The following is an 18,543-nucleotide window of genomic DNA, read 5'->3' on the forward strand; positions in this document are numbered from 1 at the left end:
TCCATGAGTTTCACAAGTTCCAAAACGCAAAACTTGAATTTGCCATGACAGGGTACTACACTGAATCCACAACAATAAAGGAATCTGCAGGCATTGTACTGTATTACTATAAGTAATCTAGAGATGATTTAAAGTACGTGGGAGGATGTGCAATAAGTTATATGCAAATCGTATGCCATTTTAAATAAGGGACTTATATATCCACAGATTTTGGTATCTGTGTGTGTGTGTGTGTCAGCAGGGGTGGGGTCCTGGAACCAATCTCCCACGGGTACTGAAGGACAACTATATTCAAAGGAAGCCTTGACCGATCTCACCGGTGCCCTTCCGAGGATCACATAACAGGCAGGTTTTCATTCTTCTACCGAGACCCAGTTTCATGGATCTAGATTTTGAATCAACAATTCTCAAGTGAGAAGTGATTATGCTTCCCAAGGGGCATTTAACAATGTCTCTGAAGACATTTTTTACTGTTAGGACTGGTAAGATGCTGCTGAACATCCTACAAGAAACAAAATAGCCTCCTGGCCACTCTATCCCTAATGCCAAAAATAGCACTTGGTATGTAGTAGGTACTCAGAAGTGTCCAAAAAGATTTACATATGAGGAAACTGAGGCACAGAGTAGTTAGATATCTAGTAAACAGTAAAGTTGAGAAACAAATTAAAGTCTTGTAATCAAGAATAGGTTTTTCTATCTGCATCTTGTAGTAGTTTGTTAATATTTTTCAAAAGGCTTTTAAAAGCCTATATCCTTTGACTCAGCAACTCCAGTTTTAAAAATTGATTGTAAGAAGTTATTACACAGTTGTACACAGATTATGTATACAGATTTTCATTATCCCAAAGAGAGATAAACTTTAAGCAGAGTCTTACTGTGCTCAGTGGAAGGCAAATTATGATACATCCATTTGATGGAATGTTAGTAAAGATAGAAAGGCACAGTATATGTATCAATAAGAAAAGGGGAGCCAGGTGCAGCGGCTTATGCCTGACTTGAGGCCAGGAGTTCAAGACCGGCCTGGTCAACACAATGAGACCTTATCTTTAAGAAACTTTTTTAAAAATTAGCCGGGCATGATGGCATGCTCCTGTAGTCCTAGCTACTTGGAAGACTGAGGCAGGAGGCTTCCCTTGGGCCCAGTTTGAAGCTACAGTGAGCTATGATCACACCACTGCACTCCAGCCTGAATGAAATAGTGAGACCCTGTATCTAAAAAAGAAAAAAACAAAGAAAAGTCAGTTAAAATATTGTCAAATGACAAAGGGACAGAGTAGGTTACAAAATAATATGTATAATATGATCCCATGTGGATATATATATTTCCATGGGAAACAATTAGGAAGGATGAACGCCAAGGCATTAGTGATCATTTTTTCTAAGTGGTAACATTAATTTTTTCTTCTTGCTTACATGTATTTTGTGACTTCTTACAAATATATATGGTTTGAATATTATGGGGAAGTAGAAGAAAGAGACTATCAAAAACCTACTAGGAGAGATAGGCACATTGGTGTATGCCTGTAGTCCCAGCTAGTCAGGTGCAGGAGGCTGAGACAGAAGGATCCTTTGAGCTCAGGAGTTCTACGCATGCCTGAGCACCACAGAAAGACCGTATCTCAAGAAAAAGAAAAGAAAGAAAATACACTTGGAGGAAACATACATTTACCAATTTCTTGGTTAAAGAATAAGAAACGCTATTCATTTACCAAACAAGACAGAGTATTTATTTTTACTTAGGGGTACCACTGTAATCTTTCCTGCTTCAGAGGGAAAAGATTTTTTCTTTTTTAATGCTTCCTAGCTAAAGAAAGATGGGGAGTTGTTAACAGCAACCAGCATTCTATACCATAATAAAACTTGGGCAACAGGGAAGCAACACTAAAATGCTTCCTAAATCTAATATATAGTGATACTGAATCTATTATTTCCTTTAAAAATCTATAAACAAAAGATCATCATCAAACTAATCTTCAAGATCTAGCTTTAAGCTAGAAATGCAAAGAATTGAGGAAAATATAAAGAATCTTCCAAAACTATTTATACAAATGTTCTGTGAGACATCTGCTGCATTTACTCACCTATACCATGTTTCTATGATTTTTATAAAAGTATTATTTATTGAAAATATCTTGTTCTAAAATGCATTCACGTATCATATGAAAGGTTTATTTAGCTTAAATTACAATGAGAGCTTGGTGGGTGTGTAAATGTATCTGTCAGATTGTTAAACAACATAACCTATCAATCTAGCATCTGGCAATGAGCCATTTAATTTAATGATTTACTAAGAATAATTTATTTGATTTACAACTGGTTGTTACTTTTACATGGTTATATTAAAATTTCAAGTTCAACAGATTTGCAATTGTTATCTTGTGCTTACATTAATAGGTTAGCTGATATATTTATCAAGTACAAATGTATTTTTTTAAATTGTATTAACATAAAAGGTTTGTTCAGTGAGGAAGTTTGATGGTTGTTTTCATTTCTTTCCCAACTAATTTTTATTTAATCACTATTCATCTACATTATCTTGTTAAATACCCAAATACTTGCTGTATATTGAAATAAATGTATTGATGCTGGTAAGTATGTATTATCAAAAGCAGTGGTCTTCTCTTACAGTGTCACTGCTTCTCCACTTTTCTTCCTGGAATTTTTATTCTACTTTTATATATTTTGTGAATTGATTTTCTCTTAAAAACGTCAAGAAGCTAATGGCAAATATCTGCATAAGAGACATTATTTTACATTAAAAAATATCACAATACATACTTTAGGGACTCTATGCCAATGAAAACAATCTATTTTAAACTAAGAATACTCCACCAAGGCATATATACAAGAAACCAGTAAGTGTACACACACACACACACACGCACACACACAGAAACAGCCTGCACTAGAAATAAATGGTTATATTTTCTCCTAAATTAGACTTTGTGTTTTAACAGAAAAAAAAAAAACCTGATTAAAGAGAGCAGTAACTAAGGCAGGCGAGAAACCAGTTTGAAATAATAATGAGGAAAAGTCACTGAATAAAAACTAATTATGTAGCTATCTGAAATCCACCTTTAAGAATACTGTTAGATGATGTTTGGAATCAGCCCCTACATTCAATAGGTGAAACAAGCAATTCTAAATTTAAAGTTATTTATTGGCAGAAGAGGCTCTAGAGATCATCGAGGCAAATCTTATCATTTAATAAAGAAAGAAAAGGAGGCTCTGGACAGTTAAGTGACTGATGGATCAGGAGCTAGAGCCTGGCTCTCCACCTGACCCTGCTTCTTCCGCGGCAACCATTTCTCACTGTAAGGAGTTGGGGAAGGAAGTGTCTCAACAAATTGGGCTATCTGTTTTTAAAAATAAAGTTTTCATGGAACACATTCACTTACTGCTTTTATGCTACAAGAAAAGAGTAGCTGTGAAAGACACCTTAAGGTCTACAGCTTAAAATATTTACTATCTCGTTATTCACAGAAAAAAAGTTTGCTGATTCCTACATTACAGATTTCTTAACACATGATCAGAAGTTTCAGAACTGAATACATAATAAGTACGGCTGACCCTTGAACAACATGGGTTTGAACTGCGTGGATCCACTTACATGTGGATTTTCTTCCACTTCTGCCACCTCTGAGACAGGAAGACCAGCACCTCCTCCTCTTCTTCCCCCTCAGTCAACTCAACATGAAGAGGATGAGGATAAAAACTTTTATGATGATCTACTTCTACTTAATGAATAGTAAATATATTTTCTCTTCTTTCTGATTTTCTCTAGCTTACTTTAAGAATATATTCTTATATATAATACACAATTAAGAATATAGTATCTAATACATGTGACATACAAAATATGTATTGACTATTTATGTTATTTGTAAGGCTTCCAATTAACAATAGGCTATTAGTGGTCAACTTTCTGAGGAAACAAAAGTTATATGAGGATTTTCAACTGCACAGCAGCGGTCAGGGCCACAACTCCAGCATTGTTCTAGTGTCACCTGTATATATAACATGTTGTAATAAATAGTACTATAACCAGAAAACAGTAGCAATCATCTTAAAAAGGCTTAACTTTTTTTCCCAGCAAAGAATTGATTATTTTCCATGTTTCATGCTTTGATATGTAAACCTTTGAGAAAACCTATAAAACTTAGAAACTTCCAAAGGAGAAATTAAAATCTGATTAAACTGAAAGATAACTCATATAACATTCCTTTAATAGAGTACTCCTCATCTACAGAAACATATTTATAGATCATTGATTGAGAGACAACCTAGTACATAAATCTAAACTAAGTGACTTAAATAGAAATGTCCAATGAATGACAGACTATTTTAGAAAAAATGAAATTTACATACAATTTTCTACTAGTATATCTTAAGCATAAAAGAGAGATATCTATTTAAATATCAAAGGCATCTGCCTTATTAGTCACTTGATTCATTATATTTTTAGGTTTTACCTTTCTCCTCCCAGAAAAAAAGTAAGCCTAGCTCCAACTGACACAATTAGTAATAGTTTCTGGAACACTACAAACCTCAATGAGACTTAGGTATAAACAAAATACAATTTAAACAAAAGTAGTAGACTGCTCAAGGAAAACAAGTTTACAGAAGGAAGAAGTTGCTAACTAGAAACTAACAAATCAATGAAAGTTATTAATTCCCTAGATAGCACAGTATGGGATGAGGTTATATATGAACACAGTTCTTTTATAGGGAAGCCTGGATAATTCATTATAAATTATGTAGAATGTACAACAGCACTTTAAATTGCAATGAAGGACCTGAAGACATATATGTCAAATAGAAATACGCACACGCACATGCACACACACACACACACACACACACACACAACACAGGGCTTGAAACCAGAAGACTTGGGTTCAAATTCCTGAGCTGCCAGCAACTGGTAACACTGAGCAAGTCACTCCTGAGAGACTTTAGGTCCTTCCAGGATTTAGTTTACTTCTTTATAAAATAAGGAACTTAAACGAGATAAGCGTGGTTCCTTCCATATCCCAAAAATGTTTAACTGCTTATTAAGCTATCACTACATGTCAAGAACTATATTAATGGCTTTAATTACCTACAGAATTAAGTTTGACTTGAAAAAACTAATTCTAGAATAAATAATCCCTATCGAGCATCTTCTTTCAAACTCATAAAGAGGTAGATCTTCACCCAAGATGGCCGAATAGGAATAGCTCCAGTCTGCAGCTGCTAGCATGATCGACGCAGAAGATGGGTGATTTCTGCATTTCCAACTGAGGTACCTGGTTCATCTCACTGGGACTGGTTGGATAGTGGGTGCAGCCTACGGAGGGCGAGCTAAAGGAGGGCGGGGCATCACCTCACCAGGAAGCACAGGGGGTCACGGATTTCCCTTTCCTAGCCAAGGGAAGCTCTGACAGACTACTTGGAAAAACGGGACACTCCTGCCTAAATACTGTGTTTTTCCCATGGTCTTAGCAACCGGCAGACCAGGAGATTCTCTCCCGTGACTGGCTTGGCAGGACCCACGCTCACAGAGCCTTGCTCACTACTAGCGCAGCAGTCTGAGATCGAACTGTGAAGCTGCAGCTGGGCAGGGGAGAGGCATCTGCTATAGCTGAGGCTTCAGTAGGTAAACAAAATGGCTGAGAAGCTCAAACTTAGCGGAGCCCACTGCAGCTCAGCAAGGCTCACTGCCTCTATAGACTCCACCTCAGGGGACAGGGCATAGCTGAACAAAAGGCAGCAGAAACTTATGCAGACTTAAACGTCCCTGTCTGACAGCTCTGAAGAGAGCAGTGATTCTCCCAGCACTGCGTTTGAGCTCTGAGAATGGACACACTTGCCTCCTCAAGTGGGTCCCTGACCCCTGTGTAGCCTAACTGGGAGACACCTCCCAGTAGGGGCCAACAGACACCTCACACAGGTGGGTACCCCTCTGGGACGAAGCTTCCAGAGGAAGGATAAGGCAGCAATATTTGCTGTTCTGCAGCCTTTGCTGGTGACACCCAGGAAAACAGGGTCCACAGTAGACCTCCAGCAAACTCCAACAGACCTGCAGCAGAGGGATCTGACTGTTAGAAGGAAAACCAACAAACAGAAAGGAATAGCATCAACATCAACATCAACAAAAAGGACATCCACACCAAAATCCCATCTGTAGGTCACCAACATCAAAGACCAAAGGTAGATAAAACCACAGAGATGGGAAGAAACCAGAGCAGAAAAGCTGAAAATTCTAAAAACCAGAGCACCTCTTCTATTCCAAAGGATCACAGCACCTCGCCAGCAACAGAACAAAGCTGGATGGAGAATGACTTTGACGAGTTGACTGAAGTAGGCTTCAGACAGTCGGTAATAACAAACTTCTCGGAGCTAAAGGAACATGTTCTAACCCATTGCAAGGAAGTTAAAAACCTCGAAAAAAGGTTAGACGAATGGCTAACTAGAATAAACAGTGTAGAGAAGACCTTACATGACCTGATGGAGCTGAAAACCATGGCACGAGAACTTTGTGACACATGCACAAGCTTCAATAGCTGATTTGATCAAGTGGAAGGAAGGATATCAATGAATGAAGATCAAATTAATGAAATAAAGCAAGAAGACAAGATTAGAGAAAAAAGAGTAAAAAGAAATGAACAAACACTGCAAGAAATATGAACTATATGAACTATATGTCTGACTGGTGTACCTGAAAGTGATGGGGAGAATGGAACCAAGTTGGAAAACACTCTGCAGGATATTATCCAGGAGAACGTACCCAACCTAGCAAGAGAGGCCAACATTCAAATTCTGGAAAAATAGAGAACACCACAAAGATACTCTTCAAGAAGAGCAACCCAAGACACATAATTGTCATATTCACCAAGGTTGAAATGAAAAAAACAAAAGCATTAAGAACAGTCAGAGAGAAAGGTGGGGTTACCCACAAAGCGAAGTCCATCAGACTAACAGCGGATCTCTCAGCAGAAACACTACAGGCCAGAAGAGAGTGGGGGTCAATATTCAACATTCTTAAAGAAAAGAATTTTCAACCCAGAATTTCATATTCAGCCAAACTAAGCTTCATACGTGAAGGAGAAATAAAATACTTTACAGACAAGCAAATGCTGAGAGATTTTGTCACCACCAGGCCTGCCTTACAAGAGCTCCTGAAGGAAGCACTAAACATGAAAAGGAACAACTGGTACCAGCCAATGCAAAAACAGGCCAAATTGTAAAGACCATCGATGTTATGAAGAAACTGTATCAATTAACGGGCAAAATAACCCGCGAACATCATAATGACAGAATCAAATTCACACATAACAATATTAACCTTAAATGTAAATGGGCTAAATGCCCCAATTAAAAGACACAGACTGGCAAATTGGATAAAGAGTCAAAACCCATCACCATCAGTGTGCTGTATTCAGGAGACCCAACTCACGTGCAGAGACACACATAGGCTCAAAATAAAGGGATGGAGGAAGACCTACCAAGCAAATGGAAAGTTAAAAAAAAAAAACAGGGGTTACAATCCTAGTCTCTGATAAAACAGACTTCAAACCAACAAAGATAAAAAGAGACAAAGCCATTACATAACGGTAAAGGGATCAATTCAATAAGAGCTAACTATCCTAAATATATATGCACTCAATACAGGAGCACCCAGATTCATAAAGCAAGTCCTTAGAGACCTACAAAGAGACTTAGACTCTCACAAAACAATAATGGGAGACTTTAACACCCCACTGTCAATGTTAGACAGATCAACGAGACAGGTTAACAAAGATATCCAGGACTTGAACTCATCTCTGCACCAAGTGGACCTAATAAGACATCTACAGAACTCTCCACCCCAAATCAACAGAATATACATTCTTCTCAGCATCACATCACATTTATTCTAAAACTGACACATAATTGGAAGTGAAACACTCCTCAGCAAATGTAAAAGAACAGAAATCACAACAAACTGTCTCAGACCACAGTACAATCAAATTAGGATTAAGAAACTCATTCAAAACTGCACAACTACATGGAAACTGAACAACCTGCTCCTGACTGACTACTGAGTAAAGAAATGAAAGCAGAAATTACGATGTTCTTTAAAACCAATGAGAACAAAGACAGGATGTACCAGAATATCTGGGACACATTTAAAGCAGTGTGTAGAGGGAAATTTATAGCACTAAATGCCCACAAGAGAAAGTAGGAAAGGTCTAAAATCGACACCCTAACATCACAATTAAAAGAACTAGAGAAGCAAGAGCACACACATTAAAAAGCTAGTAGAAGGCCAGAAATAACTAAGATCAGAGCAGAACTGAAGGAGACAGAGACACAAAAAAACCTTCAAAAAAAATCAGTGAATCCAGGAGTGGTTTTTCGAAAGGATCAACAAAATAGATAGACTGCTAGCAAGACTAATAAAGAAGAAAACAGAGAAGAATCAAACAGACGCAATAAAAACTGATAAAGGGGATATTACCCCCGATCCCACAGAAATACAAACTACAATCAGAGAATACTATAAACACCTCTACGCAAATAAACTAGAAAATCTAGAAATTGATAAATTCCTGGACACATACACGCTCCCAAAACTAAACCAGGAAGAAGGTGAATCTCTGAATAGACAAATAACAGGCTCTGAAATTGAGGCAATAATAGCCTACCAACCAACCAAAGTCCAGGACCAGATGGATTCACAGCCAAATTCTACCAGAGGTACAACGAAGAGCTGGTACCATTCCTTCTGAAACTATTCCAATCAACAGAAAAAGAGGGAATCCTCCCTAACTCATTTTATGAGGCCAACATCATCCTGATACTAAAGCCTGGCAGAGACACAACAAAAAAAAGAGAATTTTAGACCAATATCCATGATGAAGATCGATGCAAAAATCCTCAATAAAATACTGGCAAACTGAATCCAGCAGTACATCAAAAAGCTTATCCACCATGATCAAGTTGGCTTCATCCCTGGGATACAAGGCTGGTTCAATATATGCAAATCAATAAACATGATCCATCACATAAACAGAACCAAAGACAAAAACCACATGATTATCTCAATAGATGCAGAAAAGGCCTTTGACAAAATTCAACAACGCTTCATGCTAAAAACTCTCAATAAACTAGGTATTGATGAAACATATCTCAAAATAATAAGAGCTATTTATGACAAACCCACAGCCAATATCATACTGAATGGGCAACAACTGGAAGCATTTCCTTTGAAAACTGGAACAAGACAAGGATGCCCTCTCTCACCACTCCTATTCAACATAGTGTTGGAAGTTCTGGCCAGAGCAATCAGGCAACAGAAAAAAATAAAGGGTACTCAATTAGGAAAAGAGGAAGTCAAATTGTCCCTGTTTGCAGATGACATGATTATATATCCAGAAAACCCCATAGTCTCAGCCTAAAATCTCCTTAAGCTGATAAGCAACTTCAGCAAAGTCTCAGGATACGAAATCAATGTGCAAAAATCACAAGAATTCCTATAAAACGATGACAAAGAGCCAAATCATGAGTGAATTCCCATTCACAACTTCTACAAAGAGAATAAAATACCTAGGAATCCAACTTACAAGGGATGTAAAGGACCTCTTCAAGGAGAACTACAAACCACTGCGCAACGAAATAAAAGAGGACACAAACAAATGGAAGAACATTCCATGCTCATAGATACGAAGAATTAATATCGTGAAAATGGCCATAGTGCCCAAGGTAATTTATAGATTTAATGCCATCCTCATCAAGCTACCAATGACTTTCTTCACAGAATTGGAAAAAACTACTTTAAAGTTCATATGGAACCAAAAAAGAGCCCCCGCATTGCCAAAAGAATCCTAAGCAAAAAGAACAAAGCTGGAGGCATCATGCTACCTGACTTCAAACTATACTACAAGGCTACAGTAACCAAAACAGCCTGGTGCTGGTACCAAAACAGAGACACAGACCAATGGAACAGAACAGAGGCCTCAGAAATAACACCACACATCTACAACCATCTGATCTTTGACAAACCTGACAAAAACAAGAAATGGAGAAATGATTCCCTATTTAATAAATGGTGCTGGGAAAACTGGCTAGCCATATGTAGAAAGCTGAAACTGGATCCCTTCCTTACATTTCATATGCAAATTAATTCAAGATGGATTAAAGACTTAAATGTTAGACCTAAAACCATAAAAACCCTAGAAGAAAACCTACGCAATACCATTCAGGACACAGGCATGGGCAAGGACTCCATGATTAAAACACCAAAAGCAATGGCAGCAAAAGCCAAAAATGACAAATGGGATCTAATTAAACTAAAAAGCTTCTGCATGGCAAAAGAAACTACCATCAGCGTGAACAGGCAACCTACAGAACGGGAGAAAATTTTTGCAATCTACTCATCTGACAAAGGGCTAATATCCAGAATCTACAAAGAACTTAAACAAATTTACAAGAAAAAAACCACATCAAAAAGTGGGCAAAGGATATGAACGGACACTTCTCAAAAGAAGACATTTATGCAGCCAACAGACACATGAAAACATGCTCACCATCACTGGTCATCAGACAAATGCAAATCAAAACCACAATGAAATACCATCTCACGCCAGGTAGAATCGCGATCATTAAAAAGTCAGGAAGCAACAGATGTTGGAGAGGATGTGGAGAAAACAAGAATGCTTTTACACTGTTGGTGGTAGTATAAATTAGTTCAACCATTGTGGAAGATAATGTGGCGATTCCTCAGGGATCTAGAACTAGAAATACCATTTGACCCAGCCATCCCATTACTGAGTATATACCCAAAGGATTATAAATCATGCTACTATAAAGACACATGCACATGTATGTTTATTGTGGCACTATTCACAATAGCAAAGACTTCAAACCAACCCAAATGTCCATCAATGATAGACTGGATTAAGAAAATGTGGCACATATACACCATGGAATACTACACAGTCATAACAAAAGGACAAGTTCATGTCCTTCGCAGGGACATGGATGAAGCTGGAAACCATCATTCTCAGCAAACTATCACAAGGACAGAAAGCCAAACACCACATGTTCTCACTCATAGGTGGGAATTGAACAATAAGATCACTTGGACACAGGGTAGGGAACATCACACACCGGAGCCTGTCAGGGGGTGGGGGGCTGGGGGAGGGAGAGCATTAGGAGATATACCTAATGTAAATGACGAGTTGATGGGTGCAGCAAACCAACATGGCACATGTATACCTGTGTAACAAACCTGCACGCTGTGCACATGTACCCTAGAACTTAAAGTATAATAATAAAAGAATTAAAATTAAAACAGAAACAAAATTAGACACAATGAAGAAATAAGGTATTTGCAAACACTTAACTGAAAAAGGACTAGTATCTCCCATACGTTAGGTATATGTGTATAGAGAGCTACAAATCAATGAGGGAAAGCAGGCAATCCAACAGAAAAATAGGCAAAAGACCTGAACCAAGCCTATGAAAAGGAAGATTTTTGCTTTTTATTCCCTTCTGTATTTTTTTTTAAAAGGCTGTCTTGCTGTGTTACCCATGCTAGAGTGCAGTGGCTATTCACAGGTATGATCATAGCACACTGCAGCCTCAAACTCCTGGGTTCAAGTAATCCTCCCACCTCAGCTTCCCAAGTAGCTGGGGACTACAGAGGTGCACCATCACACCCTATTTAAAGTTTCACTTTTTAAAAAATACGTGCCTTATTATCACATGTATTATTTTCATTTTTTAAATGTAAAATAAATGAAGCTATAGTGAAAAAAAGAAGGCAAAAAAGACATGAAAAGGCACTGGGCCTCATTTTGTAGTCAAGAAAATGAACAGTAAAAATTTAATGAGATACCATTACATACTCACCATATTGCAAATGCTAAAATCCCTGACTGACAATACTGTGTTACAGAGAATGTGAAATTACTTTGACGGTAAGAGTACCTTTGGTATACACTTTGGAAAAAAGTTTGACATTATCCAGTAAACTTCAAGATGCACATACTTTATGATGCAGAAATTCCACTACTAAGTCACCCTAAAAACATACAAGCTTAGATCCCATATACAAAAGTTTCAAACCAGCATTATTTAGAATAGTTAAAACCTGTATATAATCCAAATGTTGAACAGCAGAATGGATCTTCTTTCTTATATACAGTACTTCTATTACATACTTTAAATGGATGTACTTTGCAGTATCCCTTTTATGCCTCAATAAAGTTGATTCTTAAAATTTCAACAACTAAAATCAAGGATGCTCCCTTTACTGACAATTCTTAGTATGATTCCATGCTCTTATGATGAAATGCATTCAAAGCCAAGCCACCATAAATATTTAACCAATCCCTTTACAAAGCACAACGTTCTCACAAGCTCTAGTTCGCCTAATCACATCTATCCTGCATATCACTGCTAAAATAATTTTCAAAAAACCCTTCTGAATTAGGAGTACCATGTGCTTTACAATTTGAAGTGCTGCTCACAGCCTTTCCTCCCCTCAAAAGAATAAACATCTACAATTTGAGTTCAATCTACCACTCTGGTCTTATTTTTCACGACTTTCTATACATAGACAAATCCCTTTCTTCAAATTTACTATTTTTCTAAACATTTTATTTACAATTTTCATACATTCTTCAGGCTGCTCTCTTCAACATGTACCCCTATCTTCCACTTTAATCCTACCTATGTTTTAAGAGGTAGCTCAAAGGCTACCCTTAAGCACAGAGTCTTTTCTGAAGTCCCTTTCATTTATGTTCTCTTCATTCTCTAAAATTCTAAGTCTTCTAAGACTGATTGTGTATGAAAGCTAAAAACACCATTTTCTATGTCATTCACAGAATACCTGTCTCCAAGGAACTCAGATGGTTTATACCCACACATATAGATACTTGACTACAAATAATACAGAGACAAGCTAGAAGGACATGCTGAGCACACAGCATTCACTCAACAACTGTTTGTTGAAAATAATGATTATTTATATATTATAAATATCCAGAAAGTCACTAATATATAAGTATACAAATAAAATGGTAATCCTAATAGATTATTTTTAAAAAAAGAATTTTACCTTTTCAGCTGTAAGTGGTTTTGCTGGCTTTTCTGGCTCCTTTTCTCTCTTTTTCTCTTCCTTTTTTTTTTCCTTTTCTTTCTAAAACACAGCCCAAAGTTTTGATAAGTTTACTTTTTTAAAAAATGGCATTTTTTCACTCATCTTTATTAGTTTGAGTCATCATTTGAAAAAGGTAGAAATATTCAGTAATTACAATATCTATGTGCTACTGAAATATAATAAACAGTAAATTCATATTCTCATTGAGGTTATATGCTGATGACACTAAAGAATATCTGTTAAAAAATTAAGACAGAGGCACAGTGGTAGACAATTTAGAACTTCTTTGATATAGTAGGGTTTCGTGTTTGTTTTAAATAAATGAGATCTGCATTGAATTAATTCTCACTATATCCTTTTATTAGGTTAGACTTCCTAACAGCAATCACAAAATTGAATTTTGAATGAAAAAAAAAAAAGCTAAGTGGTAGAACAGACTTCTTTATTACACAAAGATAAATTATAATAGGCAAATATAAGGGGAAGACTATAAAATCAGCTTTTTTTAATCACAAAATATCTTCAGTCCATTATTACAGATTTTGCTTTAAAAAAAAGGGGTAAGGATGGAGAGCCAAGATGGCCGAATAGGAACAGCTCTGGTCTACAGCTCCCAGCGTGAGTGACGCAGAAGACGGGTGATTTCTGCATTTCCATCTGAGGTAATGGGTTCATCTCACTAGGGAGTGCCAGACAGTGGGTGCAGGACAGTGGGTGCAGCACACCATGCGCAAGTCGAAGCAGGGCAAGGTATTGCCTCACTCGGGAAGCACAAGGGGTCAGAGAGTTCCCTTTCCCAGTCAAAGAAAGGGAGACAGATGGCACCTGGAAAATCGGGTCACTCCCACCCTAATATTGCCCTTCTCCAAAGGGCTTAAAAAACGGCACACCAGGAGATTAAATCCCACATCCGGCTCGGAGGGTCCTACGCCCACGGAGTCTTGCTGATTGCGGCACAGCAGTCTGAGATCAAACTACAAGGCCATAGCCAGGCTCGGGGAGGGGCGCCTGCCATTGCCCAGGCTTGATTAGGTAAACAAAGCAGCTAGGAAGCTCGAACTGGGTGGAGCCCACCACAGCTCAAAGAGGCCTGCCTCCCTCTGTAGGCTCCACCTCTGGGGGCAGGGCACAGACAAACAAAAAGACAGCAGTAACCTCTACAGACATAAATGTCCCTGACTGACAGCTTTGAAGAGAGCAGTGGTTCTCCCAGCACGCAGCTAGAGATCTGAGAAAAGGCAGACTGCCTCCTCAAGTGGGTCCCTGACCCCCAAGCAGCCTAACTGGGAGGCACCCCCTAGTCGGGGCAGACTGACACCTCACTCGGCCGGGTACTCCTCTGAGACAAAACTTCCAGAGGAACCATCAGACAGCAGCATTCACGGTTCACGAAAATCCGCTGTTCAGCAGCCACCGCTGCTGACACCCAGGCAAACAGGGTCTGGAGTGGACCTCCAGCAAACTCCAACAGACCTGCAGCTGAAGGTCCTGTCTGGTAGAAGGAAAACTAACAAACAGAAAGGACATCCACACCAAAAACCCATCTGTACAACACCATCATCAAAGACCAAAAGTAGATAAAACCACAAAGATGGGGAAAAAAGAGAGCAGAAAAACTGGAAACTCTAAAAACCAGAGCACCTCTCCTCCTCCAAAGGAACACAGTTCCTCACCAGCAACGGAACAAAGCTGGACGGAGGATGACTTTGACGGGTTGAGAGAAGAAGGCTTCAGATGATCAAACTACTCTGAGGTACAGGAGGAAATTCAAGCCAAAGGCAAACAAGTTAAAAAGAATTAGACGAACGTATAACTAGAATAACCAATACAGGGAAGTGCTAAAAGGAGCTGATGGAGCTGAAAGCCAAGGCTCGAGAACTACGTGAAGAATGCAGAAGCCTCAAGACCGATGCGATCAAATGGAAGAAAGGGTATCAGTGATGGAAGATGAAATGAATGAAATGAAGCGAGAAGGGAAGTCTTGAGAAAAAAGAATAAAAAGAAATGAACAAAGCCTCCAAGAAATTTGGGACTATGTGAAAAGACCAAACCTACAACTGATTGGTGTACCTCAAAGTGACGGGGAGATTGGAACCAAGTTGGAAAACACTCTGCAAGATATTATCCAGGAGAACTTCCCCAATCTAGCAAGGCAGGCCAGCATTCAGATTCAGGAAATACAGAGAACGCCACAAAGATACTCCTTGAGAAGGGCAACTCCAAGATACATAATTGTCAGATTCACCAAAGTTGAAATTAAGGAAAAAATGTTAAGAGCAGCCAGAGAGAAAGGTCAGGTTACCCACAAAGGGAAGCCCATCAGACTAAGAGCTGATCCCTCGGCAGAAACTCTACAAGCCAGAAGAGAGTAGGGGCCAATATTCAACATTCTTCAAGAAAAGAATTTTCAACCCAGAATCTCATATCCAGCCAAACTAAGCTTCATAAGTGAAAGAGAAATAAAATGCTTTACAGACAAGCAAATGTGGAGACATTTTGTCACCACCAGGCCTGCCCTAAAAGAGCTCCTGAAGGAAGCACTAAACATGGAAAGGAACAACTGGTACCAGCCACTGCAAAATCATGAAAAATTGTAAAGACTATCGAGGCTAGGAAGAAACTGCATCAACTAACAAGCAAAATAACCAGCTAACATCATAATGACAGGATCAAATTCACACATAACAATATTAACTTTAAATGTAAGTGGACTAAATGCTCCAATTAAAAGACACAGACTGGCATATTGGATAAAGAGTCAAGACCCATCAGTGTCCTGTATTCAGGAAACCCATCTCACCTGCAGAGACACATAAAGGATCAAAATAAAAGGATGGAGGATGATCTACCAAGCAAATAGAAAACAAAAAAAGGCAGGGGTTGCAATCCTAGTCTGTGATAAAACAGACTTTAAACAAAGATCAAAAGAGACAAAGAAGGCCATTACATAATGGTAAAGGGATCAATTCAACAAGAAGAGCTAACTATCCTAAATATATATGCACCCAATACAGGAGCACCCACATTCATAAAGCAAGTCCTGAGTGACCTACAAAGAGACTTAGACTACCACACAATAATAATGGGAGATTTAACACCCCACTGTCAACATTAGATAGATCAACGAGACAGAAAGTTAACAAGGATACCCAGGAATTGAACTCAGCTCTGCACCAAGTGGACCTAATAGACATCTACAGAACTCTCCACCCCAAATCAACAGAATATACATTTTTTTCAGCACCACACCACACCTATTCCAAAATTGACCACATAGTTGGAAGTAAAGCTCTCCTCAGCAAATGTAAAAGAACAGAAATTATAACAAACTGTCTCTCAGACCACAGTGCAATCAAACTAGAACTCAGGATTAAGAAACTCACTCAAAACCGCTCAACTACATGGAAACTGAACAACCTGCTCCTGAATGACTATTGGGTACATAACAAAATGAAGGCAGAAATAAAGATGTTCTTTGAAACCAACGAGAACAAAGACACAACATACCAGAATCTCTGGGACACATTCAAAGCAGTATGTAGAGGGAAATTTATAGCACTAAATGATCCAAAATTGACACCCTAACATCACAATTAAAAGAACTAGAAAAGCAAGAGCAAACACATTCAAAAGCTAGCAGAGGGCAAGAAATAACTAAAATCAGAGCAGAACTGAAGGAAATAGAGACACAAAAAACCCTTCAAAAAATTAATGAATCCAGGAGCTGGTTTTTTGAAAAGATCAACAAAATTGATAGACCGCTAGCAAGACTAATAAAAGAAAAGAGAGAAGAATCAAATAGATGCAATAAAAAATGATAAAGGAGATATCACCACTCATCCCACAGAAATACAATCTACCATCAGAGAATACTACAAACACCTCTATGCAAATAAACTAGAAAATCTGGAAGAAATGGATAAATTTCTCGACAAACACACCCTCCCAAGACTAAACAAGGAGGAAGTTGAATCTCTGAATAGACCAATAACAGGCTCTGAAATTGTGGCAATAATCAATAGCTTACCAACCAAAAAGAGTCCAGGACCTGATGGATTCACAGCCGAATTCTACCAGAGGTACAAGGAGGAACTGGTACCATTCCTTCTGAAACTATTCCAATCAATAGGAAAAGAGGGAATCCTCCCTAACTCATTTTATGAGGCCAACATCATCCTGATACCAAAGCCGGGCAGAGACATAACCAAAAAAGAGAATTTCAGACCAATATCCTTGATGAACATTGATGCAAAAATCCTCAATAAAATACTGGCAAACCGAATCCAGCAGCACATCAAAAAGTTTATCCACCATGATCAAGTGGGCTTCATTCCTGGGATGCAAGGCTGGTTCAACATATGCAAATCAATAAATGTAATCCAGCATATAAACAGAACCAAAGACAAAAACCACATGATTATCTCAATAGATGCAGAAAAGGCCTTTGACAAAATTCAACAACGCTTCATGCCAAAAACTCTCAATAAATTAGGTATTGATGGGATGTATCTCAAAATAATGAGAGCTATTTATGACAAACCAGTATCATACTGAATGGGCAAAAACTGGAAGCATTCCCTTTGAAAACTGGCACAAGACAGGGATGCCTTCTCTCACCATTCCTATTCAACATAGTGTTGGAAGTTCTGGCCAGGGCAATTAGGCAGCAGAAGGAAAGAAAAGGTATTCAATTAGGAAAAGAGGAAGTCAAATTGTCCCTGTTTGCAGGTGACATGATTGTATATCTAGAAAACCCCACTGTCTCAGCCCAAAATCTCCTTAAGCTGATAAGCAACTTCAGCAAAGTCTCAGGATACAAAATCAATGTACAAGAATCACAAGCATTCTTATACAGCAATAACAGACAAACAGAGAGCCAAATCATGAGTGAACTGCCATTCACAATTGCTTCAAAGAGAATAAAATACCTAGGAATCCAACTTACAAGGGATGTGAAGGACCTCTTCAAGGAGAACTACAAACCACTGCTCAATGAAATAAAAGAGGATACAAACAAATGGAAGAACATTCCATGCTCATGGGTTGGAATAATCAATATCATGAAAATGGCCATACTGCCCAAGGTAATTTATAGATTCAGTGCCATCCCCATCAAGCTACCAATGACTTTCTTCACAGAATTCGAGAAAACTACTTTAAAGTTCATATGGAACCAAAAAAGAGCCTGCATAGCCAAGTCAATCCTAAGCCAGAAAAACAAAGCTGGAGGCATCATGCTACCTGACTTCAAACTATACTACAAGGCTACAGTAACCAAAACAGCATGGTACTGGTACCAAAACAGAGACATAGATCAATGGAACAGAACAGAGCACTCAGAAATAACGCCGCATATCTACAACTATCTGATCTTTGACAAACCTGACAAAAACAAGAAATGGGGAAAGGATTCC

General features: G+C 38.3%; 1 protein-coding gene across 4 annotated transcripts in view; it reads right to left on the bottom strand.

The window, feature by feature from the left end:
* The window catches only part of SMAP1 (small ArfGAP 1), a 198,770-nt gene that overhangs the window by 56,279 nt on the left and 123,948 nt on the right, over positions 1–18,543 (bottom strand). For all 4 annotated transcript variants that reach the window (XM_030809387.1, XM_030809388.1, XM_030809389.1 and 1 more), the window contains one exon: positions 13,088–13,168. In XM_030809387.1, the coding sequence (XP_030665247.1) occupies positions 13,088–13,168 (81 nt within the window). The remainder of the gene's footprint in view (positions 1–13,087; positions 13,169–18,543) is intronic.

The sequence above is a fragment of the Nomascus leucogenys genome, chromosome 3 (genome assembly GCF_006542625.1).
Source record: "Nomascus leucogenys isolate Asia chromosome 3, Asia_NLE_v1, whole genome shotgun sequence".
Classification (NCBI taxonomy): domain Eukaryota; kingdom Metazoa; phylum Chordata; class Mammalia; order Primates; family Hylobatidae; genus Nomascus; species Nomascus leucogenys.